The sequence below is a fragment of the Pyrus communis genome, chromosome 7 (genome assembly GCF_041283825.1).
Source record: "Pyrus communis isolate YQ-2024b chromosome 7, ASM4128382v1, whole genome shotgun sequence".
Lineage (NCBI taxonomy): Eukaryota > Viridiplantae > Streptophyta > Magnoliopsida > Rosales > Rosaceae > Pyrus > Pyrus communis.
In genome coordinates this window covers 8194720-8222189 of record NC_142571.1, presented here as the reverse complement: position 1 = coordinate 8222189, position 27470 = coordinate 8194720, and the positions used below count along the sequence as shown (strand labels likewise).

Below are 27470 nucleotides of genomic sequence, written 5' to 3'. Positions count from 1 at the left end.
CTCCTCTTTTGATTAATATAATGAAATTAGCTCCATTTTCTTGAATTCTTGTCAAACAAGAAAAGTCAAAAAGATTTTTTAGGGTTAGAAAATGAGGATTAGGTAAATGGTTTTGACAACTGTTTGAAAATTTGAATACATGTGTGAACCTTTGAGGAAAACCATGTTCTTTGGAAATGTCTCAGATGTAACCACATTCCACTATGACTAAGAGAATATGGGTATTTTTAATTATCTATTTTAACTCTAACATAATTTTTCATAGCAGATGTGCGTGAGGCCGTGTGTCATCTCTCTTGTATTTCAAAATCCCTATTCAAAATCTCTAATTCAGAAACATGAATTTCAAAATCCCTAATTCAGAAACATGAATTTCAGAAATTTCGAATTCCAAAAGCCCTAATTCAGAGTCCCTATTCATAATCCCTAATTCAGAAACATGAATTTCAGAAATTTCGAATTCCAAAAGCCCTAATTCAGAGTCCCTATTCAAAATCCCTAATTCAGAAACTTGAATTTCAGAAATTCCTAATTCCAAAAGCCCCAATTTAGAAACCCTAATTTAAGAAATTCCTAATTCGACAAGCCCTAATTCAGAAACCCTTGAGTTTATTGCAGGAATTTCTTACCTTGTGTAGTGATGAGGAGGGCAGACTGAGGAGTGAGGAGGGTGACAGAGTGGGTGAACCGGTGAGGAGTGAGGAAACTGACTGAGTGACTGAGTGAGAAGGGTGACAGTCTGGGACCTGGGTGAGGTCGAGACTCGAGGACGACGAGGAGAGTGAGGTCATTGATCTGAGACTGAGGTGAGGTGAGAGGGCCCGTGAGGCGCCGCGTCCCTGTGACGGCGTGAGGTCTCGAAGTCGAAGATGAAGTCGATCGAGGATTCGAGAGAGAGAGACAGACACAGAGTGATTTGAATTTTGAGCTGAGTTAATGAGAGAGAAGAGAAGAGTAATAGCCTACACAATGGACGGCTGAGATTAAATCTCAGCCGATCCAATGGTTATCAATTTTTTAAATTTAATAAATATATATATATGTATATAATTATGAAATGGACGGCTGAGATTTAATTTCAGCCGATCCAATGGTCACCAATTTTTAAATTTAATTTAATATATATAATTATATTATATAATTATTATAATTTTTACTTATTAGGGATATAAAATTGTTAAATTAATGTATATAATTATTAATATTATAGTTGATTCATACTTTTATTAAGTATATAAATTATAACATAAGATTTTGTGATATCCACATCCACTAGTGTAAATATTTTAAATTGAAGATCAAATTCATTCTTTGTATTCATATAGGGTCAAGGAGTGTAGCTGTAAAAATTCATCAAAATCAGAGTTAAAATAACCGTTAAATCTTGATTTTTCGTTTATAACTGTCGAAAAGCTTTGTCCCGTTACTTGATCTCTGAATGTTTGTTTTTTGTGATTTTTTGCTGATGTGATCTCCAAGCATATACAAACAAGTTTGACGGTTTGGATCATTGAAATTAGTTTTGGAGAATTTGTATCCCATCAAAACGATAAATTGACTAACACTTAGAGTTTATTTATACTTTCATTAAGTATAACATAAGATTTTGTGGTATCCACTTGTGTAAATATTTTAAATTGAAGATCGAATTCATTCATTGTATTCATAGAGGGTCAAGGAGTGTAGCTGTAAAAATTCATCAAAATCGGAGTTAAAATAATCGTTAAATCTTGATTTTTCGTTTATAACCGTCGAAAAGCTTTGTCCCGTTACTTGATCTCTGAATTTTTTTTTTTGTGATTTTTTGCTAATGTGATCTCCAAGCATATACAAACAATTTTGATGGTTTGGATCGTTGAAATTAGTTTTGGAGAATTCGTATCCCATTAAAATGATAGATTGACTAACACTTAGAGTTTATTTATACTTTCATTAAGTATAACATAAGATTTTGTGGTATCCACTTGTGTAAATATTTTAAATTGAAGATCGAATTCATTTATTGTATTCATAGAGGGTCAAGGAGTGTAGCTGTAAAAAATCATCAAAATCGGAGTTAAAATAACCGTTAAATCTTGATTTTTCGTTTATAACCGTTGAAAAGCTTTGTCCCGTTACTTGATCTCTGAATGTTTTTTTTTTTGTGATTTTTTGCTAATGTGATCTCCAAGCATATACAAACAATTTTGATGGTTTGGATCGTTGAAATTAATTTTGGAGAATTCCTATCCCATTAAAACGATAGATTGACTAACACTTAGAGTTTATTTATACTTTCATTAAGTATAACATAAGATTTTGTGGTATCCACTTGTGTAAATATTTTAAATTGAAGATCGAATTCATTTATTGTATTCATAGAGGGTCAAGGAGTGTAGCTGTAAAAAATCATCAAAATCGGAGTTAAAATAACCGTTAAATCTTGATTTTTCATTTATAACCGTTGAAAAGCTTTGTCCTGTTACTTGATCTCTGAATGTTTGTTTTTTGTGATTTTTTGCTGATGTGATCTCCAAGCATATACAAACAAGTTTGACGGTTTGGATCATTGAAATTAGTTTTGGAGAATTTGTATCCCATCAAAACGATAAATTGACTAACACTTAGAGTTTATTTATACTTTCATTAAGTATAACATAAGATTTTGTGGTATCCACTTGTGTAAATATTTTAAATTGAAGATCGAATTCATTCATTGTATTCATAGAGGGTCAAGGAGTGTAGTTGTAAAAATTCATCAAAATCGGAGTTAAAATAATCGTTAAATCTTGATTTTTCGTTTATAACCGTCGAAAAGCTTTGTCCCGTTACTTGATCTCTGAATGTTTTGTTTTTGTGATTTTTTGCTAATGTGATCTCCAAGCATATACAAACAATTTTGATGGTTTGGATCGTTGAAATTAGTTTTGGAGAATTCGTATCCCATTAAAACGATAGATTGACTAACACTTAGAGTTTATTTATACTTTCATTAAGTATAACATAAGATTTTGTGGTATCCACTTGTGTAAATATTTTAAATTGAAGATCGAATTCATTTATTGTATTCATACAGGGTCAAGGAGTGTAGCTGTAAAAAATCATCAAAATCGGAGTTAAAATAACCGTTAAATCTTGATTTTTCGTTTATAACCGTTGAAAAGCTTTGTCCCGTTACTTGATCTCTGAATTTTTTTTTTTGTGATTTTTTGCTGATGTGATCTCCAAGTATATACAAATAATTTTGACGGTTTGGATCGTTGAAATTAGTTTTGGAGAATTCGTATCCCATCAAAACGATAGATTGACTAACACTTAGAGTTTATTTATACTTTCATTAAGTATAACATAAGATTTTGTGGTATCCACTTGTGTAAATATTTTAAATTGAAGATCGAATTCATTCATTGTATTCATATAGGGTCAAGGAGTGTAGCTGTAAAAAATCATCAAAATCGGCGTTAAAATAACCGTTAAATCGTGATTTTTCGTTTATAACCGTTGAAAAGCTTTGTCCCGTTACTTGATGTTTTTTTTTTGTGATTTTTTGCTGATGTGATCTCCAAGCATATACAAACAGGTTTGATAGTTGGGATCGTTGAAATTATTTTTGGAGAATTCGTGTCCCATCAAAATGATAGATTGACTAACACTTAAGAGTTTATTTATATTCTCATTAAGTATAACATAAGATTTTGTGGTATACACTTGTGTAAATATTTTAAATTGAAGATCTAATTCATTCATTATATTCATATAGGGTTAAGGAGTGTAGTTGTAAAAAATCATCAAAATCGGAGTTAAAATAACCATTAAATCGTGATTTTTCGTTTATAACCGTTGAAAAACTTTGTCTTGTTACTTGATCTCTGAATGTTTGTTTTTTGTGATTTTTTGCTGATGTGATCTCAAAGCATATACAAACAAGTTTGACAGTTTGGATCGTTGAAATTAGTTTAAGAGAATTTGTATCCCATAAAAACAATAGATTAACTAACACTTCTTAGAGTTTATTTATACTTTCATCAAGTATAACATAAGATTTTGTGGTATCCACTTGTGTAAATATTTTAAATTGAAGATCGAATTCATTCATTGTATTTATATAGGGTCAAGGAGTGTAGCTATAAAAAAAATCATCAAAATCGAAGTTAAAATAACCGTTAAGTCGTGATTTTTCGTTTATAACCGTCGAAAAGCTTTGTCCCGTTACTTGATCTCTGAATATTTATTTTTTACGATTTTTTGTTGATATGATCTCAAAGCATATACAAACAAGTTTGATGGTTGGGATCGTTGAAATTAGTTTTGGAGAATTCGTATGCCATCAATCAAGTTCCGTGTGTGTGTGTGTGTATATATATATTTATTAAGTAGATTTAAATCTATTTATTTTGTACGTATAAATTATAATTGACTGGTACACGGAATAGTACATCACGTGTGTCATTATAAAAATAGTGAGATATGCCATGTGTGTGATAAAAAGTTAATAACTTAAAAAAAAAAAAAAAAAAAAAATTTCTCACCACTTCTATTAATTTTCATTTTTCCCTCTCTTTTTTGTTTCCTTTTCAACTTTTTTTTATCATTTTCACTTTTCCCTCCAACATCTTTCCCTAATTCCCTCACTTTTTTGTTTCATTTTCAACTTTTCTTAACATTTTCATTTTCCCTCCATTGTTTTTTCAAAAAGGGCGGCAATGGCAAGAAATTGAATGGAAAGAAATCACATCAATGGATGCAAATCATGCAATGCATCATGCATATTAATTAATAATTATTATAGTTTTTATAAAATTTAATATATATATATATATAATTATTATAGATAGTTAATATTTTGGGGGTATAATTATTATAGTATATATAATTATTATAATTATTATAAACTTTATAGTTAATTTAATATATATATATATATTATAATTTTTAGGGGTATAAAATTGTAAAATTAATGTATATAATTATTACAGTATTTTTTTAGGGTTATAAAATTATAAAAATAATATTCTGCTTATTGTGTATCGTGTTACCCACGTATATACCCGAATCAACCTGTTATCTTAACAGGTGCTTATCGGGTTACCCGATAACGACTCGATTCGTTATCGTGTCGACCCAAACACCTGTTAATTTCGTGTCGTGTCGTGTCGGGTTATCGGGTCGTGTCAGAAATTGCCAGGCTTAGTGGACGTAGCCAATCTGGGTGAACCACGTACATCTTGTGTTATTTGCTTCCCTGTCTCTATTCATTTACATACTTATCCACACTGATGACCAGAGCAACCTAGCGAAGGTCATAAACTTCACACTTTCTGTTGTACCAAAGCCCTCGCCGATTTTGTGCATCAACATTTGGCGTCGTCTGTGGGAGTCGCACTTATTCCTACTCTCTCCAGCTTTGTCAAGCTGATTTCCACCATTCGCACACTTTCTTTCGACCAGGCACCCCTCTCCAACATGGGGAGTGAAGGGAGCCACAACACGCAGAGTGACACCCCCCTCGCACTTAGTGCAAAGTAACGAAAGAAGGAACGAAAGAGGTTTGCTCTTCAGGCTAAAGTCGATGAGCTAGAGGCTCAGAACAACAAGATAGCGATAAAGAATGAGATCATCCAGGAGCAGTATGAGAAGCTCTTCGGAATGCTCCATGAAGCTAGGCATACTCAAACACACGAACTCATCGCCCCCGGGGAAGTTAACCACCACCTAGGTGCCCCCCAACACGGGGAATCACCTGCCTTCAACATGGATATCCCTAATGGGGAGCGAGTTACTCATCAAGGTGTTGATCAACATGAGACCTCTCTTGACCCAGCTGCTTCGACCCGAAGCAGGAGAAGTAAAGGAAGACACCTTCTTGCAAAAGGAGTAGAAGGATCAAAACCCGTTTATCGCGACTGTCGAGACTTCCTGAGGAAACGTCGAGAGAACCCCATCCACATAAGCTCGAAGGTCAATGATCCAAGGGTTTCTGAAAGGTTTGGTCCTCTTCCATGCCCCAAGCCAATTGCCAATCTAGGGAATGAGCGACATGTCCTAGAGGAATATGAAGGTACGGGGGACTCGGGGGCGTTTCGACAGGCTCACCCTGGAAGTCAGTACGGTGAGTCCAAAGAAAAATCCCATGCCCTTGACAAGCTTTCCTATTTCCAAGAGGAGATGGAGACTTACGGAAGAAGAATCCAGCAGTACCTGACTCCACTCAGGACCCCCTTGTCCTACAACTCCTTGAGGAAGTAAACAAGTTGAAGGCCGAACGTCAGGCCGAAATACCTGACTGGAACCAACCTAGGCCTGACCCTCTTACAAGGAGGATCCTCGACACCTCCCTCCAAGCAAAGACAAAGCAGAAGCTTGGCTTACAACTCTATATTGGAAGGGAGGACCCAATTGAACACCTTAACCTCTTTGAGTCCACCATGGCATACCGGATGCACACTGACGAAGAACGATGTCTTCTCTTCCCTTCTATCCTCTTTGGCGGAGCTCTGAATTGGTATTGCCGTCTTCCACCTGAGACAGTAGACTCATTTGAGGAACTGAGGAAACTATTTGTCTCTCAACACATCTTCTAGACAGATCGTTTGCATTCCGCAGATGACTTGTACACTATTCGCCAGAAGCCGGATGAGTCACTACGAAAGTATGCCAGCCGCTTCAACCATGAGTATTCTCGCTGCGCTGAGGCAGATGACAAGACTGCCTTTAAAGCCTTCACGGCAGGCCTACGTGACTGTTTCTTCAAGTACATGATCAATGCTAACACTTGGAAGACTTAATTTGAGGTATTGGCACAGGCTTATAACCATACCTCCGTCGAGGCAATGACATATCAAGGGAAACTCCTTACAGCCATCCCTTATCAGCAAATGGGGAGTGGAAGCCAAATCCAACTGAATGAGAAGACCTCAATCTTCCAAACAGTAACGATGCTTCCCCTTGCCCTACCTAATACCTTGCCAAGTCAACAGGCGTATCATTCTCAGGGCAAGAAGAAAGACTTCCATCCTCACCAATCTCATTTTAATAAAAAGAGTAAGGGGCACTATCGCGATAACCAAAGGTATCACCACGATAATACCCGCCCCCAAGCAGTCAATGCAGTGGTCCAAACACGTGTCAAGAATGGTCCTACCCCGAGGTATGAGACATACACACCTTTGAACGCCACATGCACAACCATTTACCCTAGTATAGCTCACTTGATACCAAAGCTAAGGCCGAGGGAGCCAGATTTCAAGTCCACGAAGAACACATACATGTTTTGTGGTTACCACGAGTATAATGGCCATGACGGCGAGAAATGTATCACCTTCCATGATCATATTGAAGCTTTGGCACGTGAAGGAAAAATTGACCATTTCCTTCTTCACCCTTCAAGGGATAACCGCAACCAACACCAAGTGAATGTGATATATTCCATAAGTGGTGGCACACCCATATCTGAATCTTCCAACAGGGCCATGAAAAACAATGAACGAACGTTGAAGCCTAGCCACTAAGTGGTGGAAGACATCAGGGTAGGCAAGTATCAAAAGCCTAACTAGGATCCAATATGTTTCTACCCTGAGGAAGAAAGAGGTATCATCTATCCTCACAACGACCCACTGATTGTGGAGGCTCACATAGCCAACTTTGATGTATGACGAATCCTGGTAAACACAGGGGCGTTGATCAATATCATGTTTGCTGAAGCTTCCAAGACACTTAATGTAGCTGAACACTTGCTCGATCACTCGATTTCTCCTCTGATAAGCTTCTCTGGTGATGTCGTGCAACCTTTAGGGAGCGTACATTTACCTTTCACCATCGGTACAGGCCCGTACACAGCCACCATCACCACTAACTTCTTGGTGGTTGACTGCCTAACGACATACAATGTCATCTTTGGGCGCACAGACATTAATGATCTCAAGGCCATGGTATCCACACATATGTTGTTGATGAAATTTCCAACCCCCTATGGCAATGGTTACATCAGAGGAGATCAACTTAGTGCACTGTTATGTTACAACACTTCAGTCAAGCAACAACACTTGCATGTTCCTAAAGAAACACTTTCTATACATGACCAAGTTATCAAGACCAGCTCGAACAAAGCCAACTTGAATATTCACGGTGGTAACAATCAACTCGACGATCCTCGAGATGACTCTTTCACCCAGCAAGCACAACCTGCTGAAGAGTTGGAGAATGTCTTTATCTCAAAAGATTATCCAAATCGCATAGTGAAGATTGGCACCACTTTGTCACCACCCATTCGGTTGGCATTGATTTTTTTTTTGCAAGAGAACACTAAAGTCTTCGCCTGGTCATACGAGGCCATGCCAGGCATCTCTCCCGATATCATCTGTCATCACTTGAGCATTGATCCCAAGACCAAGCCGGTGAGACAGAAGCGAAGATATTATGATACTGAACGATATGAAGCAATGAAGGCAGAAGTTGAAAAACTCAAAAGCATAGGCTTTATCCGTGAAGTCAATTATCCAACGTGGATAGCAAATGTGGTCCTTGTTAAGAAAAATCCGACCAAGGAAAGTCTCTTGCTTCAAAAGATCTTGTGGAGAATGTGTGTCGACTACACTGACTTAAACAAAGAATGCTCGAAGGATAGCTTCCCCTTCCTCTCATTGATAGACTTGTAGACTCTACAGCAGGGTGTGAACTCTTGAGCTTCATGGATGCTTACTCAAGGTACAATCAAATCCTCATGAACCCTTCGGACCAAGAATACACGGCATTCACCACTGATAGAGGACTATATTGCTATAAAGTCATGCCATTCGGCCTAAAGAATGCAGGGGCGACTTATCAAAGATTAGTCAATTCAATGTTCGCTGAACAGATTGGGAAAAGCATGGAAGTTTATGTTGATGATATGTTAATCAAGAGCAAACATGTTGACCAACAGATTGCCAACTTGTCTGAAACCTCTTCCATCTTGAAGAAGTATCGAATAAGGTTGAACCCCAACAAATGCGTTTTTGGTGTGGGCTTTGGAAAATTCTTGAGCTTCATGATTAGCCAACGAAGCATTGAAGCTAACCCCGAGAAGATCAAAGCAATAATGGACATGAAAGAATCAATAACCTTAAAAGACATCCAGAGCCTTACTGGCAAGGTGGCAGCCTTGACTAGGTTTATCTCTAAGGTCATAGACAAATGCGCTTATTTTTTCAAAGAACTTAAGGGAAGTAAGAAGTACATTACGTGGACCGATGAATGTGCCGAAGCATTTAAGAACCTCAAGGAGTACATGAGTAAAGCCCCTCTGCTTTCCAAACCTCAAGTTGGCGACACCCTAATTGTCTATTTATCTGTCTCAGCTTCAGCAGTTAGTTCAGTCCTTATTCGTAGGGATGGTAGTATCGAACGACCTGTCTACAACGCTAGCAAAGCTCTACAAGATGTGGAGACACGATACTCCAACATTGAGAAATTAGCTCTAGCAATAGTCATGTCTGCTCGGAAACTTCGCCCCCTACTTCCAAGCACACTCCATCATCGTGCTTACCAATAACCCCATTCGACAAATACTTCAGCGTCCTGACACTTCGGGACGAATAATCAAATGGCCCATAGCACTGGGAGAGTTTGACATCTCCTACCACCCAAAGCTAGCTGAAAAGGGCCAAGCAATTGCAGATTTCATTGCTGAATTCACTTATCCTGTTGATATTTCTCCTACACCTGAGGCAGCGGCTTCATCACCCCTGGAAACTCGGAAGGTAGAACCAACACTCCCAGTATGGACTCTATATGTTGATGGCTCATCCAACCAACAGGGTTGTGGAGCAGGACTAGTCCTGACTACCCCCGACAAAGTGGCAATGGAGTATGCTATTCGCTTCAAATTCAAGGCATCAAACAATAAAGCCGAGTATGAGGCCCTTTTAGCAGGCTTACGTTTAGCCAAACACCTTGGAGTTAAACAAATTAATATCTTCAGTGACTCCCAATTGGTGGTTAACCAGGTCACGAACAACTTTGATGCTAAGGATAACTCCATGGCAGCGTATCTTGCGCAAACGTAGCTTTTGCTCAAACACTTCCACTACCAGATCACCCAAGTCCCTCGAGCAGCAAGCAGTTATGCAAATGCTTTGGCTCGCCTCACCTCAGCAATGGAAAACAAGATTGGGGGAAAAATTCATGTCGAATTGTTGGCAACACGAAGCACCATGGTCACAGAAGTGTGCAACTTGCAACAGGGGAATAGCTGGATCACCCCAATTTATAAATTCTTGTTCATGGCACTCTTCCAAATGATAAAGTCCAAGCTAAACAGATTCGATACAAGTCTACCCGCTACCTGATCATTAATGACCAACTTTACAAGCGAGGTTTTAACCTACCATACTTACGGTGCCTCACACCTGCGGAAGCGAAAATTGTCATTCGAGAAATACATGAATAAGTCTGCGGAGATCATGCTGGATCTCGATCCCTAGCACACAAGGCTTTTGGCCAAGGATATTATTAGCCAACACTCCACCAAGATGCCATCAAAATATCCCGCTCATGTGATAAGTGTCAACGCTATGCAACTATTCATCACTCCCCTCCTGAGCCTCTTACTCTTATGATCAGCCCTTGGCCCTTCGCCCAATGAAAACTTGATTTGATCGGCCCAATGGCTGCAGGAAAGGGCAAGGTCCACTATGCAATCGTTGCAGTTGACTACTTCACAAAGTGGGCCGAAGTAGAACCCTTGGCAACCATTACTGAGGCAAAAATAGAAGACTTCGTATAGAAGAACATCCTTTGCAGATTTGGCATTCCTAATGCGATAGTCACGGACAATGGGCGACAGTTCGACAACAAGAAGTTCAGGATGTTCTGTTCTAAATTCAACATCAACTTATGTTTTGCTTCCCCAGCCCATCCCCAGTCTAACGGACAAATTGAGGCCATTAACAAAATAATCAAGCGCACTTTGAAAACCAGCTTGGACAAGGCTAAAGGTTGTTGGCTAGAATTTGCATCCTAAGTTCTTTGGTCATACCGCACTTCATATCGAACTTCAACAGGAGAAACTTCATTCTCACTTGCCTTTGGCACAGAGACTATTGTCTCAGTTGAGCTTGAGCAAGCAACGTTCCGAGTCCAGAACTACATGCAAAGTGAAAATGACAAACAACTCACCCTCAACTTGGATCTAGTCGAGAAACACAGAAACCAGGCTCACCTGAGGAATGTCGCCTATAAGCAGCGCATTTCCAACTACTATGACTCAAGAGTCAAAACTCGCTCTTTCAAAGTGGGGGACTGGGTATTGAAGAAAAGACTACTCTGCGACAGAGTCCTAAGTGAAGGCACACTTAGCCCAAATTGGGATGGACCGTTTAAAGTTATTGGCATCAGTCGCCCTGGTTCTTACAAGCTCAGGAGCTCCGATGGCAAAACCCTTGGCCATCCATGGAACGCTGATCACTTGAAGTACTATTACAAGTAGACCCACACTGTACAAGCCTTGAGCTACGGCCATTCGGCATCCTATGTAATGAAGGCCATTTGGCATCAATTCAATAAAGAGGTGATTTAGGCAATTTGGTCTTAACTCTCTTACATCCCTATTATTGAAACGCTCAGGTTTGAAGCTTCAACACAAATGCTTACAACATGAAATAAAGTCTATATATATGTCAACATGACTTATATCCAAACAAGGGATCTATTCAAACATAACCAAACATTCTTCAATGATAGTACAAATACTTGGCAAATAACATCAAAGTGCGCAGTACAAGGTTGCAAACATACACAAACAAAAAACCCTCAGCCTTATAACATGGCACATGCCAAACAAACAATAAACTAGTACATCCAGAGTATATGGCATATGCCACACAAACAACAAACTAGTACATTCAAAATACATGCAGAAAAAAAGGGCACTATAAGTCATCCTCATCTGAGGCCAAACCCCTGACAATATCACTCTGCGTTTCAACTGCATCGTCATCGCCACCATCCTCGGTATCTCCAGAACCATCCTCACTCTCCTGAGACTGTTCACCGACACTAGCCTCATTATCAGAGTCATCCTCATTACTAGGATTAACTACGAGGACGAAGGCTTCACCTCTTTGTCGGTACTCATCCATTTTATCACGGTACTTTTGGATAATGCTTCCATTATCGTAACGCTCAAGGATGGCCATCCATTTCCTTTTCTCAAAATTAGCCACCCGGATGCAGTGAGGTTTAAAAGCATCTTGAAAGGCCTAGGAACCTAAGAACTCCTGCACGGCAGCGTTTCTCTCAGTTGGGACACTCCTCTTTAGCTCAGAAACTTCAACCAAGGCACTGTCCAACTCCCCTTTCACCTTGGAAACTTCGAGGATAGTAATCTCCAACTGTTTCCCAGTCCCCTCTAGTTGTTTCTTAAGCCTCACGTTCTCACCAGTTCGCCTCTTCAAACTCTCAAAGTGTTGATCTTTGAGGCAGATGGCCTCGGCCAAAGCTTTGCTCGTTTTTCTAGCATCATTCACAAACTGGTTATTCTCTTTAAACTTTGCCTTGTATTACTCGACCTCTCGTAATCTGTTGTCGTACTCAGTCATGACCTACATAACAAGATGATCGTCACTACCAAGAAAAAGAGGGAAGAAAATAAAGAAATGACAGAATAACACTTACATAAGAAGATAGCCTCATCATCCGGTCACGATCTGATTCATTCTCATCTAGCGGCTCGCCAAGCTCGTCAACAGTGGATCGACGTCCTGCCAAGCAATTATTGACATACCTAAAACTACTTGGCTACGTGGCAACCTTCAAATCCTTCCACTGGATGCTACTAACCTCTTCCTTATACTTCCTCTTACGGCTGGAGCTAGGGTCACCTTCTTGGTTAGTGGACTTTATGGTTGGAGGAAATATATGATCGATGGTAGGAAGATGAGGCAACAGTCGTCTCTCCTCCCCTGCAACTATGGCAGCAGCACACTCGATAGCCTCAGCTTCAGCTCTTTTTGAGGCAGTGATCTTGAGGACCTCCTCTTGCGACTTAGGTCTAGGGGCTGGCCTCACCCGGTGTTTATGAGCTCCTTTGTGAAACAAAATGTCATCTACGGGAACTAACATGGGTGTTTTCCCTTTCTTAGTGCTAGTCCCCCCCTTTCTTGTTCACTTTCTCCACTGAACAAGAAAAATCAAAGTAAAGAATGCAACTTTGTAAAAGAACGAGGGGGCGAAATGAAGGATACAACTTACTTGCTCGTTTCTGGCATTTCGACACTGGGGGTTGGAAACCGTACTTTCGAAACAAAGGTCGTAGCTTGCCCAAATGTCTATCCTCCTTAGGCACCCTTAACACCTTCTCTACATCAGCCAATTCCCGTCCGGACAATTTGATGTTGCCTCGAGTTATTGCATGAAGGAAAATGTTAGATGCAAGAAGAAACTACAACAAATAGCAAACAATGCGAACAGTGGATACATTACAACCTACAGTCTGGAAGTGAGTGAGAACACGTCGCTCAGGCGTGACACCCCTAACATGCTCCCAATCATCATAAAGAAAGCACCAATGATTTTTCTAAGTGCAGTACGCCTTTTTCTTACCAAAGACAATACGTTCTCTCTCACTCCGACATGCACACTCGACATATCATGGGCATGCTTTCATTGGGCATATCTTATAACAGTAACGCCACTGATGGAAGGAAGGCTCACCTAACCCACATTCCATCCAAATAATATAAAACCCGATCAAGGTATCCCAAAAACCAGGATTGAGTTGCCCAGACACATAACCAATGAAAGATAGCATCTGTTGCAACCAAGGGTGCAAAGGCAACTTTACCCCTAAGGTCAATAATATTTGAGTATAGAACAGGACATGATCCTTGGGCGGTTCAGAGGGCAATTCTTCATGATGTACCAAACGCATTCCTACACTGTAGGGGATACTACATGACTGCCTTAGAGCTTCAAGCTGTCTTTCGCTATCTAACAAGTTTTTCTCTAAAAGGTCCGCTGTGAACTCAGAGCGAAATATGGGTATGGCGTCAAAAACAACCCCCTCACCCACTGACATGAAGGAGGAAGAACCAATATTGGCTAAAGTTTGACAATTGCGAAAATCATCCATTGTTTCTTTGGTACAAGACTCCAACAAAGGCCCTGAAGACTCCAACATTGCAAGCTCAAACTTAGAGTTAGAGCTAGGGGAGCCCTCATCACTAGGACTTCCAGACTCTGACATCTACAACAAATAGAAACAAACTCTATCACTACATGAAAGATCGAAACATAAGGAAGTTCCTAGGGCATGAAGAAAAAGCTCAACCAGTTCATCATGTTCTTAACCAAATACATGAACACTTAAACAATTCAACCAGAATGAAAGCATGCGATCTAGTGAAGAAAATTACCAACCTGAAGATGATGCAAAGCAATGCCGGAATCCCACTCAACTAGAGAACACTCTGTCTTCCAAAATTACTACAAAATAAGCAAATGAAGGCAAGTTCAAGAGTGAAGACTTATCCTTCTTATATAAGTTCAACAAGACCAAACAAATTCAAAATTCAAATTCAAACCATGAGAAAGTCCCACATGGAAAGTTTTCAAACTTCCACAAGCTAGGGAATTTCAAACTTCAAATTTTTTGTTTCCCCCATTCCAAAAAAAAAAAAAAAAAGGAACGCAACAACTTCATCAATGGAAGACAACTACAATTCTCAAAAGCTTCACACACTCTTAATCAAGATAGTGTGAAGCAAAATGAATTTATGGTGCCAACAAAAGCTTCAACAAGTGAAGGGCAACAACAAATGTCAAAAGACTCACACACTCTTGATCAAGATAGTGTGAAGCAAAATCAATTTATGGTGTCCAACAAAGCTTCAACACAAAAATTGCACTTACAAAGTTTCAACACAAGAGCTTAATCTACAAAGCTTCAATACAAAAGCTTCACCTACAAAGGTTCAACTCTCAACTACAAAGCTTCAACACCAAAGTTTCACCTACAAAGGTTCAACTCTCAACTACAAAGCTTCAACACCAAAGTTTCACCTACAAAGGTTCAACTCTCAACTACAAAGCTTCAACACCAAAGTTTCACTACAAAGGTTCAACTCTCAACTACAAAGCTTCAACACAAAAGCTTCAACACAAAAACTTCACTTACAAAGCTTCAACACAAAAGCTTCAACACCAAAGTTTCACTACAAAGGTTCAACTCTCAACTACAAAGCTTCAACACAAAGCTTCAACACAAAAGCTTCACTTACAAAACTTCAACACAAAAGCTTCACCCATTAAAAAAATAAATAAAAATTCAAAATTCAAAAAAATAAAAATAAAAATTTTCGAAAATTCAAAAAATCAAAAAAAAAAAAAAAAAAAAAAAAAGAAGGAAAGAAATGAGCCTAGGCCTCCCCTTCTTTGGGCCTAACAACTTTCATATCAAATATATATATGAATGTGGAGTTTTGGGCAACCACTTAGAAAGGAAAATGGTGAAGTTTTGTTTGGAAAATTGTCTACTAGCAAGACACCTCCCTCGTCAACTCCCTCGACCGGAGACTTGGAGGACTCCTACCATATACCACTACACCTTGGTACTCAGAAATTTCATGACTACTCAGTGCCTTGGATTTCTCAAGTCCCCAACCGAGAAGTTTTCCTCTCTCAAGAAATTAAGGGAGCACTACTTCAACCTACAGGGTCCACCCACGAAGTTTCAACATGCAAACTTCAACAAAATAAAAAATTCAAAGAACTTAGTGAAGGATGCCTTAGTGTATTTAACACAACACATTGAATGAAGTAAAGCTTATTTATTGATATCTTTGATAGATTACAAATACGTGCATACACATGAATCAAAACAAACAAACAGGAGGGCGCCTTCACAAAGGCTGCTCAGGAAAAGTCTCAACACTCGGCAAAGCCCCAGAAATAGAAAGCACCGGAGGGTGATTATTTGGAGCCTCAGTACTGGGCAGAACCCCAGAAAGAAGAGGCACCAGAGGTTGATCATTTGGAGCTTCAGTATGTGGTACAGCCCCAGAGGACGAAGGCAATAAATGCCTTTCGAACAAACTCACAAACCTCTGATGATTTAAAATCTGACCCTCGAATTCTTGTAAATGGTCAAGCTTTCTCTTCATAGTTGTAGAATAGCTATGTGCGAGCATGTGCAACTGTCTATTCTCGTGCTTAAGCCCTCTGATCTGTTGTTTGAGATTTATCACTTCAGCCGCCAACAATTCAACTTGGCGGGTTCGAGCAAATAGGCATTGGGCCATATTAGACACAAAACCTGCACACTGAACATTGAAAGCCAGAGAATCCTTAACAGCCAACTCATCGGATCGTTTGGAAAGTAGTCTGTTGTCTTTGGGAGTAAGAAGATTCTTGGCCATCACTGCAAGGGTCATATCATTCTTCATCACAGAGTCCCCAATAGTAAGGGGACCAAAAGATGGGCGCCATATGTTATCTTGAGGAGACATGGCTACCTCTTCTACAACATTCAAGTCCAAACGACGGTCGGACGAGCCAGACATTCTCAAAAAAGATGAAGAAAAAAATGAAGTACAGTAAGTCTCAGAAGTACGAAAATAAGGGAAAAATTCCTACAAGAAATAACTTTCAGAATGGACTCCTTGAACTTAATTGGTGCTCCTATAAAAGAAAAAGTCAGATCTTCAATAGGGCTGCTTGTTCAAAAATCGAAGAGGCACCACTCTCCAAATTTTGAGAAGCGGATTTCCTAGGTTAAAATTTATTAGCAATCTTCACACGCGACATCAGTTCCTCGGATACCAAGGATAACTTTGCCAAAGAACTCTGACAAAGTTAAGATAGGTAAATATTGAAGGCCCAGTTACCCTACAATTACCCACAAGGATAAAGGAACAGCACCACTGCTTGATTATTGGAAAATCCTTATGTGTGTCAACCTTTGTGCTCCGTGGCAAAGCAGACTTGTAAAAATGCCCAACCTTTCTTCACATCTGAGAAAACACTCCCAACAAGATTGCTTGCCCAGAAATCGAAGAAGCACCGCTCTCCAAATCTCGAGAACCATATCTTCAACAAGATTGCCTGCTCAGACTTCGAAGAGGCACCTCTCCCCAAACTTCGAGAAGTCGGATTTCATTGGATAAAATTTGTCCACAATCCTCACACGCAACATTAGCTTTCTAGATACCATATACCACTTTTTCAAAGTGCTCTAACAAAGTTAAAACACGTGAACCTTGCAACGACCACTACATTGCTTTGACCGAGAAGGGTAAAGGAACAACATTACCCCTCGCTGTTGGGACAATTCCCATATATATTGACCTCCATCCTCCACAGCCAGGCAGACCTGCCAAATAAAAAGAAAATATGCTCAACCCTTCTTCACATCCGAAATGGCACTCCCAATCTAGCCTCTCGAAATACTCTGTTTTCTTCTCCTTTGATAATACCCATGCCAACCAGCCACATCAGAGCAAGAATATCTCATATCATCAGGGTTGAAAGTAAGAGTATCCCATATCATGCTTTTTCCCTGTCTTTTCCTTTGCCCTTGCTTTTACCTGCAGGACAAGGAGAAAGAATGCAATCAGTAGGAACCTGAAATCAAACTTCCGATCTAGAACTGAATGCCCGGAACCTTTGCCTGGTCGCTTGCCTAGCATTGCTCTCGAGTACTCATCCTCAATTATTGTCAAGGTCATGAATTCCTTCGGCAAATACCTCATAACAGTTGGTACGATATTGGCTCTTTACACTGAAGCTGCCAAGCATGGATGAGTCACTGAGAAGTCGTGCTCTGAATGACCATTTAAATGCAAAGGTTGTGCACCATTTCTGCTATACAAAAGATGGAAGCAGAAGGTTCAACGGCTAGCTAGAACAGATCACTACAGTATGACGCCCTTTTTGTGGAACCGCACAATCCAGACGGAAGAGTCTAAGTCAAATCCAAGCTTGGCATCATTGCTCTATTTGAAGAGATCGAGAAGCCTCAACAGCCTTTTGCTAGCACTGTCGTCAAAGAACAAAGCTTCGCTATACCACATCTACTACTTTGTCAAACAGCAAAAGTATCCCATATCATCAGGATAGAACATACTCCAGGTTTGACGAACTTGTTTTGACCCTCAAATTATGGAGTCGACTCGCTCCTTTGGAGGAAACCAGAAGACCCTCCAGCCCAGTTCAAGAATACACTTGTGGAAAGTCAAGTACAACAAAACACGTGCCGATTCGTCCGTCTTCTCCAAAAACAAGAGTACCTCATATCATCTCTTCTCCCTGTTTCTTCTCTTTATCCTTATTGTTGAATGAGAGACAAGGAGAATGAGTACAATCAGCCGGAACCCAAGATCAACCTACTGATCTGAGACTGATTGCTTGGAACCTTGATTGCTTACCTTGTCTGTCACCTCCCTTGGCAGATCTCCTCGCTTAGAGACTTGGGGGACTCCTACTATATGGTTTGTATCGCACTTGACCAAACCCGAAACTACAAGTAAGCTTCAAATGAAAATGATACATTACCTTGTGCATCAACGCTAACTAAAGATACCACTCCTGGATGAAGGAAAAGTATTTCCAAGAGAAGATGCCACATCTACTTACAGGACAGAGAAGGCTAGTGAAGGCGACACCACACTTCGGTACCTGGAAGTTTTGTGATTACTCAATGGCTTGGATCTTGCAAGTCCCCAACCGAGGAGCTTCCCTCACTCGGGAACTTAGGGGAGCATTGTTTGTACCATACTTGACCAATCCCGAAACTACTAAGCACCGGTCAACATCATACCGTCAAGGACCCACAAGACTTTTCCTCCAACTAAGAGGCCAATCACAACACGACATATGTCTGTATCTGAGGCCAATCACGGCGCAACACGTGTCGATATCAGAGGCCAATCACAACACGACACGTGTCAATGTCAGAACAAAGCTAGAAACTCTCTTCTATAAAAGGGGATCATTCTCCCACATTAATCCCTAATGTCATTTGTACTAAACTATTCACTATAACTCGCTAAAAGAGAGCTTGAACCTATGTATTTGTGTAAACCCTTCACAACTAATGAGAACTCCTCTACTCCGTGGACGTAGCTAATTTGGGTGAACCACGTACATCTTGTGTTATTTGCTTCCCTGTCTCTATTCATTTACATACTTATCAACACTGATGACTAGAACAACCTAGCGAAGGTCATAAACTTGACACTTTCTGTTGTACCAAAATCCTCGCCGATTTTGTGCATCAACACAACCCATTAGAAATTTAGACAGCAACAAGTGTGAATTCTCTTGATGGCAGCAGCTGGAAATGACATCTAACACTAGCAAAATGCTGGGTTTAAGGGACAATTGTTCTTGCTACCGTGGGGTCAAAGCAGTTTTTACTGCCGTATCTTTTTTGAACCATGTTTGTCATTTCCCTTATTATTTCTAGGATCGTGCTATTTATTTTACTCATCCCTGACGCACTCACGAATATGGCCACGCTACAGCCGGTGGCCTCTTTTGGAGGACTGTTGGATCACTCGATGTTACAAAGTGAGGTTACGGTTGTTAGTGCCTAATGTAACTATATTTAAACTAAGAATATATCTTTCTGTAGGACGAAAAACTTACATGATACGGATATACTGTCACGTAGTGTCCTTGTCAAGACATGTGGGCAAAAATTTACACATATTTTTGTTGAGAGTTGTCCCATATCGGTGAGGGACAAGGTTTATTATGTGCTTATATGGTCTTTGGATACTCCCCATATTGCCAATTGGTTTTATGGTGAAACCTCAATTTCATCATAATATCAGAGCGGGTTGTCCCCGTGTGAAGCCAAACGGCCACACACACTCCACGTCACCCAGTTGTTGTCCACATGTAGGCTTGAAAATCGGCCACACGTGCAGGGGAGTGTTGAGAGTTGTCCCACATTAGTGAGGAACAATGTTTGCTATGTGCTTATATAGTCTTCGGCTACTTCCTATATTGCCAATTGATTTTATGGTAGAACCTCAATTTCATCACTTTTATCTTATTGGCACGCGACGCTACTGTGATGATGTATGCATTGTATATCCGTCTTTCTCTTTGTTTTGGGGCTAAGCTTGCTTCTTGTGCTCTTTGCCCTTTAGGACAGGAATACTTATACGTGTTGATAGCCTTCAGTTTGTTAAGCAGTAATTGCCTTCGGTAATTCCCTGGAAATTACCAAATGGAAGTTATTGATCAGCAAAGAAGCAACTTATAAGTTAAAAATAATAAAAAGATAAACTTCCCACGGGCAGAAATTCAGCTTGACACATCAGACGCGGCAGGATTTATATGTACTTTCTCTAGAACAAAGGAAAACTTGCATATGCAGTAATTGCCTTTGGTAATTCCCTGGAAATTACCAAATGGAAGTTATTGATCAGCGAAGAAGCAACTTATAAGTTAAAAATAATAAAAAGATAAACTTCCCACGGGCAGAAATTCAGCTTGACACCTCAGACGCGGCAGGATTTATATGTACTTTCTCTAGAACAAAGGAAAACTTGCATATATTTCTCTAGAACAAAGGATTTATATGTACTTTCTCTAGAACAAAGGAAAACTTGTATATAATTATCTACTTTTTAAAAACCAGTCGCAATAGAAAAAAAGTCGAATTCGCGGGTCCAGAGAAGCTAAAATTCTAACAGAATGGGAGTGTAGAAGGAACTTTCATTTCGCCAACAGATACTTTCTAAGAACAAAAAAGATAATGAAAAATAAGATGGTTTTGATAAGCCCTGAAGAATGGGACAAAATAGCAATTTAGGTAAATTTCCTTGACCTTTGCCTTTTTCTTTTTTTTTTTTTTTTTTTGGGAAGCAAGGAATAACATACCAAGGCACAGAAGCCAATCATTTTTACACTAAAAAGTTAATCATGGTATTATTCACTTTACTCTTTATTTTGTCCTTATCGTTAAAACTCAAAATTTTCAAATCATTTTCATTAGTTTTCCTTTTTAATATTAGAGATAAATAAAGGTTAGAAAAACAGAGCTTGAGATAATTTATATGTATAATACGTATCCTAATACCGACCTTTAGACATAATAAAATATGCCGACAAAAAAAAAAGACATAATAAAATATAAATGAAGGTTTGAAAAGTGGGGCTCAACTCTCCTATAAATATAACTCAATAGAGACCAAGAGAAACCATAAAAGTGATCTCAATTTCTCAAGAGTGAACCAAATCAAGAGGAGATTTTTGCCTGCCCTCAAAAGATTGCCAGATCTTTAACCGCAAACAAGGTATTACTTTAACCAAAATAAAAATATCATGAAAATTTAATTCTATTACATTGGTATAGTTAAAATCCAAATTATTTAGAAAAGTAAATTGGTTTTCGTTTTCCAAATTGATGTCAATTTTTTTGTGCCGAGCCAATCTTAAGCTCAACATAAACGAGCTTAGCTGAGCCAAGCATAAGCATGAACGTGGTCCATAAATGAGCCGACTTAGGAAAGGGGGAGTGATTTATACACACACTCTTTTCACCTTCTCCATTCCCTTCTTAATTCTGGACTCTGATTTGTGCGATCCAATACCTAAAAAAATATGCACTTTTTTCATTTTTTGCATACCCCTCTTAATTCTAGCCACTGAGTTGTTCAATCTAATGGCTAAAAAATTAAAACGGGTTTTGCAAGAGGTGAAAAAGAGCGAACATCATTTCCAATTTGTCAAAGGAATTTGGTTATAAGACATTTTCCTATTTAAAAACTTTGTAGATGGAAGAGAATATGGAAGCTACTCCTCAAATTGATCACATCAAACCAGCTGAATGTCGTCATGATTCCGAGGCCATTGCGAACGGTGGGCCTTGTATCCACAGGATTCCCAACAAACTTCGTAAAGTGAATGAAGCAGCATACACTCCTCAATTACTTTCAATAGGACCTTTTCACCATGGCAATCCAAAACTCCTGGACATGGAAGGCCACAAGAAAAGGTACTATGAAAATTTTCTCCGACGTTGCTCCAAGAGTGAGGCTACACTAACAAGTTTCATTGAGGCGCGCCAAAAAAACATTCTTCAGTGTTATGCAGGGGCAATTGAGCTTGCTACATTCAACATTGTGGACGTAATTCTAGTGGATGCCTGCTTCATCATTGAGCTGTTCTTGGCAAACTTCGAAAAGATACAAAATGAGTACTTATTTGGATCACCATGGCTAAGGAAAGCGGTAGAGCAGGACCTGATTCTGTTTGAAAATCAGCTTCCATATTCAGTTCTTCTAGAGCTGTATGACTTTGCCAATCCGGCCTCTTCCATTTCCATTCCCCGGGAAGAACAAGCACAAAAAGTTGATGAAGTATGTAGCCGTCACCTTGGTGATTCTGGAGCAATCAGTGTACTCGAAGCTCCATCCGTTGATAACTTTCTTGAGCTTACCTGTCAGTTCTTTAAAGATCACAGCAAGGGAAAATCAGTCAGAAAAGGAGTACAACCGAAACACTTCACTGATTTGGTAAGATATTTTTTAAGTCCAGATGAAACAATGACCTGGAGAGATGACAGTAGCAGGACCCCTATAAAAAATATATATAATATCAGACAGCTGACTGCCTCCGGGGTGAAATTTGTGCCCATACTTGAAGATCCAAGCTATGTCATAAGAGACGAGACTAATAAGGTGAAGTTCCACTTAGGTACTGGACATATGGACCTGAAGATCACACAATTTTGTGTGAAGTACGAGACAGAATGCATTGTCCGAAACGTCATGGCCTTGGAGCAGTTTGTGTATCCATTCAACACTTGCATCTGCAATTACTTTCTGCTAATGGATCAACTTGTGGACATTATGGAAGACGTTGATTTGCTGGTCAAAAACAAAGTCATTGTCAACTTGCTCGGAAGCAATGAAGCTGTGACAAAGCTGATCAACGGACTTTGTGTTAACATTATGGAAGAACAATCGTGTCGATATGCTGATATATGTAGACAACTTAACGAGCACTATGAGAATCGTTGGAACCGTACTCTGGCAACCATGAGGCAAGTTTACTTCAGGGATCTTTGGACAGCTAGTTCAACTTTGGTTGCACTTCTTATCCTGTTTTTCACAACCTTTGGATTCATTAAGTCCATCAGAGACGGTATTTAGCTTTAAGCTAAATCTGTATGGTGAAATTTATTAGTCATATTTACATTGTTTCGCAGATATAGCAACTCTCTTTCCTTTGTAAATTAGAGCTACTATTTAGTAATTTGATTAGCCTAATGACATCTTCTATAATGTCCACAATTCGAAGAAACCTCGACAGTACAAGGGTATTCTATGAATTAGAAAAAAGAGAGGTTACACCTAGTCATGGGAGACAAGAACTTTACCATCAATGACAATTAAAACAAAAAATTCAAGAGAAGAACGAGGCATAAATTAACCTGAACCCTTTTTTTTTTTTTTTTTTTTTTTTCGGTCAGAGATAGCACTCCATTAATGTAAGGGAAATTACAATTTGTGAAAGATGGGCCTAGGTCCAAACAAAACACAAAACCTTAAATTAAACAAAGCAAGACATAAAAGATAAAACAGATCCAAGCAAAATAGAGCTACAATCCAAAACACAAGGGGAGACTCATACATCTTTAGGCCCATAGGCAACAATACGAAAAAAAACAACAACAAAAACCTAATCTTCAGCATTCAACCGACCGTCGTTGCCGTTGCCCCAAATTGAAAAAAGTACATGAACCATAAACTAGATCTGAGAGTGTTGTGCAAAATCCATCCACAAAGAAACAAAGCCACCACATCCACTGACACACCCCGACCCCGATATTCCCCGAATACCAGGATAGGCACGTGCTGGCCGACACCCGAGGGTGACGAAAGCCATTTATTGAGTGTAAATACTGAAAACAAAGGATAAATAAGGCTTATAAATATAAAAGAATAATTAATATGTATTTAAGGAACGTGTTCAAAGCATACAACTAACTATAACACTAAAAGAAATAATATAAAATTGAATGAATAAAAGAATGGATCCTACACCAAGAGGTCTCGAAGATGCCGATGCGTAAGTGCCTTGACGGGATTGTACGCCTCGATTCTAAGTCCTGAAGGGGGCGCAAAACAAACATGAGTGGACCAAGTTGGTATATATATAATAAAACAGTTATCAACGTACTAACCCCCCAGATTTTATGAAAACACAAATATAATGATAAACATAGGTTTTCCGAAACCTAGCCTGCCGTGCAATATCTCAAATCATAACTTGTATATATAATACACTAGTGAATGTCCGATATAACTTTTCAGGCCCCATGCTGGCTCCCCGTCTTTGAGCAGACAATCAGAGAAAAATACACTTCAGGCCCCATATCGGCTTCTCGTCTCTGTGCTAAATAGCCAGAGGAAACACACTCCAGGCCCTATGCCAACACCAAACCGTCGCCCAGGACGGACCGGATCTATCCCTACGTCCCGTAGCGGAAAGGACCACTAGGTAAGTACAAAACCAGTTAATATACATATATTGAAAATCAACTTCATAGTATAAAGTCATCCATCATCTATACTATAAAGAGGTGTTCTAAACATGTTCTAAATATCATATCATCATCCATCAGATATTCTATAAGAACATGGGTTATAGGAAAAATAGTAATAATTCAAACTAGCCTCAGTAAGCATGTTATCTCGTAAAACGTTTCATAAAACATAATCATCAAATCATACTTTTCATGTATGCATTTCTACTATCAAAACATGCATTTTTAGAAGGGGTCCACTCACAGTACTTTGCCGTCAAAAAGCCACGCCATCTAGCGAAGAAGGAAACGCCACAGATAAACGCTCTTAAGCACATAAATGGTACATTTAGTCAAACTCTACTTAAACGACTGAATTTGGGAAAACGAACATCGGAAACGGGTTCAGGACGTCGAAATTAGCCTAGGAGGGGTCCCACACAAAAACCCAAAAAGTCAACGGTCAAAGTCAACGTTGATCGTTGACCAGTCAAAGTCAAAGTCAACACTGACCGTTGACCGGGTCAACGGTCAGACCGGGTCCGGGTCAACAAGTCAAACGGGTCTGGGCTTGGATCCGGATTGGGTTAAAGGGTTTGGACTTGGGTTGGATCCGGGTTTGGGCCTAAAGGGTTTAGGTCTAATGGGTTTAGGGTTAACGGGCCGAATGCCCTAAAGGAAACGGCCCAAAGGCCTTTAAATTAACAAAACAAAAATAAAAATAAAAGGGTTGGGTTGGGCTGCCCAGGGTTTTGGGCTTGGCAGGAAAGACCCAAAGGCCTTGGGTTTGGTGGTTCACTGGATTCCAAGGAAGGAGAAGGCCGGATTTCGGCCGGAGAATTCCCAAGCTCCGATGGAGCTCAAAACTCAACCAAAACATGTCATTCAATATACCAAATTGAAGCCCCAAAGGTAAGGAATCTAACTATACCCTTGGTTCCCGTCATCGTGGTCGGAGTTGGCCAAAAAACAGCCTGGAAGCCACGGGTGTCCACCGGAAACTTGCACGCCAGCCTACTCGCCGTGGTTTGGCCAGAAATTTCCTCGAAAGGGGCGGTGCTCACCGGAAAACTGGGGAAATGTCTCCGAGGTGGTTTCTTCGTGGTTTGACGTCCAAAACACAACCACAGGGTCAAAACATAACTATAGGGATGAAAAGAGTAGCATTTGGAGTGTTTTAAGGCTTACCCAAAACGGAAGGACGAGGAACTCGCCGGAGTTTCTCTGTGCTCCACAGAGACGAAGAGAGGGAGAGAGTTGACATGGTGAAGATGGTGATGTTGTTGTCGTTGTGGTGTTTGATGATAAGGGAGATGAGGGTTTGTTGGTGTGTGTGTGTGTGTTCTGCTCGGAGGGAGGGAGAGAAAGACAGAGAGAATGGGTGAGGGAGAGAGGTCGAGGGAAATGAGAGAAGAGAGAACTGAGAGAGAAGAAAGAGATAAGAGGCTCGGGGGGACAGAATCAAGGGGTGGGCCCCTTGGGCACACCATTTAAGACCCAAAAACAATTTTAAAAAGGAAAGTATCCCCCAAACTTAGTGAAAAATACAAAAATACCCATTTTTTTTCGTAAATCCCGAGACGGGTTGTTACATCCACACCTGCAAGAAAGGTCACAAAACGTAATTGGAGGAGGGGGAGGATAAAGGGAGTGTGTAAAACAGCCTTGTTCCTACAGGAACGTTCCACACTTCGTCCAAATTTCCAGCAAGCCGGATTGGCAGTAGGTTGGGAGGGTTAAGTCTCGTGTCAAAATAGAGTCCAATACTCCAAGATCTAAATCGTGATTATGGGTTGGAAATAAAAGTGGGAGCAAGAGGAATGACAGAAAAATGGGTGCAAAGGTGAGGGGAAAAGAGGTCGGCAGTGAGCAGCTTCTGAGTGAGAAGTAAGGAGAAAACTGAGACAAAGGCTTAGAAGGAAACATAAAGAAGGAATAGGGAAGAAATGATTCTGAAGCAAACGTAAACAGGGGGCTACCACCGGACCCTAAAGCCAAAGGGCCTAGGGCTGGCGGCTGAAGATTGGCATTTCTTCTGGAAATTTTTAGAGAGAAAATAGGAAAGAAAAATACACTTGTGAGGAGTGTAGAATGAGATTTTTGGAATGCCAATAACACTTCCCTTTCACTATTTCTAGCATTAAATGATGAGGGGACTAATACTACAATTTTTCTCTACTAATAGCCGTCTCTGGAGCTCTATTTCTTCAAATTGACACCTTTTAGCCAAGTTAAGTTGTAAGTTTGCTTAGCTAAACTGCATCGATTTGAAAATTCAAAGATCCATAGATTTGAGAGTGAAAACCCACTTTGATAATTGTCCACATCATCACTCAATGCTAGTGAACCTAACAAGCGTCCACTTTTCACGTTAGGTAGTTATTTGGAATGTTTTGAAAGATTAGGACTAATTTGGGATCTCCCCTAAATGTTGGGCAATTACTAGGAATTATGACTATTATTTAGGGGTAAATAAAGCGGGTTTATGACAAATATAAGAATACTTCAATATCCTCACTATCTCGTATGCTTTATCCTTCTCCATAAGGATGTTTTTATAAGATTAAAAATGAGCAATATAAATCCAATTAAACCTTAGTCCACAAGACAAGAAAACATTAACCAAAACAAATCAAATCCCTAAAATACTTCCCTTTATATTTTTCAACAGTAAATATATAGTTGTATTAAAAGACAAAAAAACACTATTCCTATTGGTTTGTAACCATTATGACTCTCTACATTAGTGAGTGTGGTAGGAGTAAAAATTTTATGAGGAGCTCCTAAAATAACTTTTGAGTATTCTTAGAGCATCTTGAATGAGTTTCCAGAATGTGCTCCTAACTAAATTTTAATTTTAGAAAATTTTCGGAAACAAAAATGCTATTTGTACTATCTCTTTAATAGAGATATGACCCACAAGTGCTGGTAGCACTACTTAGTTGGAAAAATCCACCTCCAATCACATCCCCTC

General features: G+C 39.6%; 2 protein-coding genes, 1 long non-coding RNA gene and 3 pseudogenes across 3 annotated transcripts; 2 read left to right on the top strand and 4 right to left on the bottom strand.

The window, feature by feature from the left end:
- Positions 1–5442: 5442 nt before the first annotated feature.
- LOC148695635 (uncharacterized) lies at positions 5443–8633 on the top strand (annotated as a pseudogene).
- A 3252-nt stretch (positions 8634–11885) lies between these two features.
- Positions 11886–12554, bottom strand: LOC148695634 (uncharacterized; annotated as a pseudogene).
- Positions 12555–12579: 25 nt separating this feature from the next.
- LOC148695633 (uncharacterized) lies at positions 12580–14200 on the bottom strand (annotated as a pseudogene).
- Positions 14201–15854: 1654 nt separating this feature from the next.
- On the bottom strand, positions 15855–16514 carry LOC148695632 (uncharacterized). Its single transcript, XM_088697210.1, has one exon. The coding sequence runs from the start codon at positions 16512–16514 to the stop codon at positions 15855–15857; it is 660 nt and encodes a 219-aa protein (XP_088553336.1).
- Positions 16515–21166: 4652 nt separating this feature from the next.
- On the top strand, positions 21167–23178 carry LOC137734224 (UPF0481 protein At3g47200-like). The gene is made up of 2 exons (XM_068473522.2): positions 21167–21260; positions 21741–23178. The coding sequence occupies exon 2, from the start codon at positions 21741–21743 to the stop codon at positions 23118–23120; it is 1380 nt and encodes a 459-aa protein (XP_068329623.2). The 5' UTR covers positions 21167–21260; the 3' UTR covers positions 23121–23178.
- On the bottom strand, positions 21264–26504 carry LOC148695631 (uncharacterized). Its single transcript, XR_015964796.1, has 4 exons — positions 26095–26504; positions 23707–23776; positions 22517–23069; positions 21264–22414 (listed from the first exon to the last, which is right to left on the bottom strand). It is a non-coding gene; the product is annotated as an uncharacterized LOC148695631 (long non-coding RNA).
- Between the last annotated feature and the right edge of the window lie 966 nt (positions 26505–27470).

What these genes read in the sequence shown, in the direction of transcription:
- LOC137734224 (XM_068473522.2), top strand. Translation starts at nt 21,741, where the DNA reads ATGGAAGAGAATATGGAAGCTACTCCTCAAATTGATCACATCAAACCA.
- LOC148695632 (XM_088697210.1), bottom strand. Translation starts at nt 16,514, where the DNA reads ATGTCTGGCTCGTCCGACCGTCGTTTGGACTTGAATGTTGTAGAAGAG.